Genomic DNA, 2,343 nt, shown 5'->3' on the forward strand with positions numbered 1-2,343 from the left:
TTCAGTCAAAGGCGTGCGGAGTTTCTTAGGCCGCGCGGGATTTTGCCGGCGTTTCATCAAGGACTTCTCTAAAGTGGTAAACCGTTGTGCAAGCTTTTGTAGAAAGATGTTAAGTTCCATTTCAATGATGATTGCATGGGAGCCTTTGAGTTGCTAAAGCTCAAGTTTACCACTACTCCCATTTTCACCGCTCCAAGTTGGAGTGTTCCTTTTGAGCTCATGTGCAATGCAAGTGATGTAGCGGTAGGGGTTGTTTTGGGGAAACGTATCAACAATATATTTCATCCGGTTTATTATGCAAGCAAAACCATAAATAGTGCCGAAGTCGACTACACCGTTACGGAAAAAGAGATCCTTTCCATTGTATTTGCTATTGAGAAGTTTCAGCCGTACTTAATGGGTGCAAAAGTGATTGTTCACATGGATCATGCACACTTCACTATCTTATGAGCAAGAAAGATTCTAAAGCCCGTTTGATGAGATGGGTACTTTTGTTGCAAGAGTTTGATATAGACATCCAAGATCGAAAAGGAAGTGAAAACCAAGTAGCGAACCACTTGTATCGTTTAGAGGAGGAGGGGATGCCTTATGATGGCCTTGAAATCAATGACTCATTCCCCGATGAGAAACTCTTGGCTATTTCAATGAAAGAGGTGCCTTGGTTCGCGGATCTAGCAAATTTTCTTATGAGTGGTATCATTCCGGTTGAGTTCTCTTCAAACTGAAGGAAGAAACTCAAACGGGATTGTCAAGACTACTATTGGGATGATCCGTACCTTTTTTGGATTTGTACGGATGAAGTGATTAGAAGATGTGTACCGGTGGAGGAACAAGTTGAAATTCTTGGGGCTTGTCCTTCTTCGCCTTATGGTGGTCACCATGGTGGAGCAAAAACAATGACCAATGTGTTAAGTTGCAGTTTTTATTGGCCCACTCTCTACAAGGATGCTAGTGATCTTGTCAAGCGTTGTGATAAATATCAAAGGGCCGGTGGAATCTCAAAGAAAAATGAAATTCCCTTCACGACCATATTGGAGATTGATATTTTCGATGTGTGGGGGTATTAACTTTATGGGTCCTTTCGTAAGTTCTTGTGGAAATACCTACATCTTGGTCACATTTGATTATGTGTCCAAATCAGTTGGGGCCGTTGCTTTGCCCAACAATGAAGCGAGAAGTGTGGTGGCTTTTTTGATAAAGAATATCTTTACAAGATTTGGTACTCTAAGGGCTATCATAAGTGATGGGGGATCACATTTTTGCAACAAAGCTTTCGACACCTTACTCACCAAGTATGGTGTCACTCATAAAGTCATGACCCCCTATCATCCTCAAGAAAATGGTCAAGTGGAAGTCTCCAACCGGGAGATAAAAGTATTTTGTCAAAAAGAGTGAATGCTAACCAGATGGATTGGTAAAAGAAACTTGATGATGCTTTATGGGCTTATAGAACGGCTTACAAAACACCGATTGGAATGTCTCCATACCGATTAGTGTTTGGGAAAGCTTGTCATCTTCTGGTGGAACTTGAGCATAAAGCCATGTGGGCTTTAAAGAAGTTAAATCTTGAGTGGGATGTTGCCACCAACTTAAGGGTGGCACAATTGAATGAGTTAGATGAGTTTCGGTACCATGCATATACAAATTCATTCTTATACAAGGAGAATATGATGTACCTACATGACAAGTACATCCCGAACAAGGAGTTTAAAGAAGGTGATCTTGTGTTGTTCAATTCTCGGTTACGGATGTTTCCGGGAAAATTGAAGTCTAAATGGAGTGGCCCGTTTGAGGTTGTAAGTGTGGCACCCTTTGGTGCATTGGACTTGAATAATAAAAATGATGAGGTGTTTAGAGTCAGTGGTCACCGGGTGAAGCATTATATGGGAAAAGTAGATTACGGCCACGTCGTGGAGGTAATTCATTTCAAATGATAATAGTAATATACGCCGTGCCGTGACATTAAATCAGACGCTTCTTGGGAGGCAACCCATGTTTTTTTTTAGATAGGTCTTGTTTTGTGTTAACTGGTTTTGAAGTGTGTTGCAGGAATGAGTGTGCTTTGCAGGAACTATGCTTAGAAAAAATTGGCTAATTGTGGAAAGGTGCGGACCACACACTTATTATACGGACCGCACAATTTGGACTACCACAACAGAAGGGCATCCACGGCCGCACAATTCTTGTGCGCTCCGCATAACTGGAAAACTAAATTTGCACACTCTCCGAAGTTTTTTGTCAAAAAAATGGCAAAAGTGCGAATGCAAAATGAAATGTGCGGTCAAAACTAAAATCTGCGGCCACACTAAAAAATGTGCGGATCGCAGATCTTCAAAAGGAAAA

At 41.4% G+C, this 2,343-nt stretch overlaps 1 protein-coding gene across 1 annotated transcript; it reads left to right on the forward strand.

Annotated features, from left to right (window-relative positions):
* The first annotated feature begins 1,541 nt into the window (after positions 1-1,541).
* LOC138870466 (uncharacterized) lies at positions 1,542-2,055 on the forward strand. Its single transcript, XM_070148273.1, has 2 exons — positions 1,542-1,916; positions 2,050-2,055. The coding sequence occupies exons 1-2, from the start codon at positions 1,542-1,544 to the stop codon at positions 2,053-2,055; spliced, it is 381 nt and encodes a 126-aa protein (XP_070004374.1).
* The last annotated feature ends 288 nt before the right edge of the window (positions 2,056-2,343 follow it).

Source organism: Nicotiana sylvestris, chromosome 1 (genome assembly GCF_000393655.2).
Source record: "Nicotiana sylvestris chromosome 1, ASM39365v2, whole genome shotgun sequence".
NCBI lineage: Eukaryota > Viridiplantae > Streptophyta > Magnoliopsida > Solanales > Solanaceae > Nicotiana > Nicotiana sylvestris.

What these genes read in the sequence shown, in the direction of transcription:
- LOC138870466 (XM_070148273.1), top strand. Translation starts at nt 1,542, where the DNA reads ATGTGGGCTTTAAAGAAGTTAAATCTTGAGTGGGATGTTGCCACCAAC.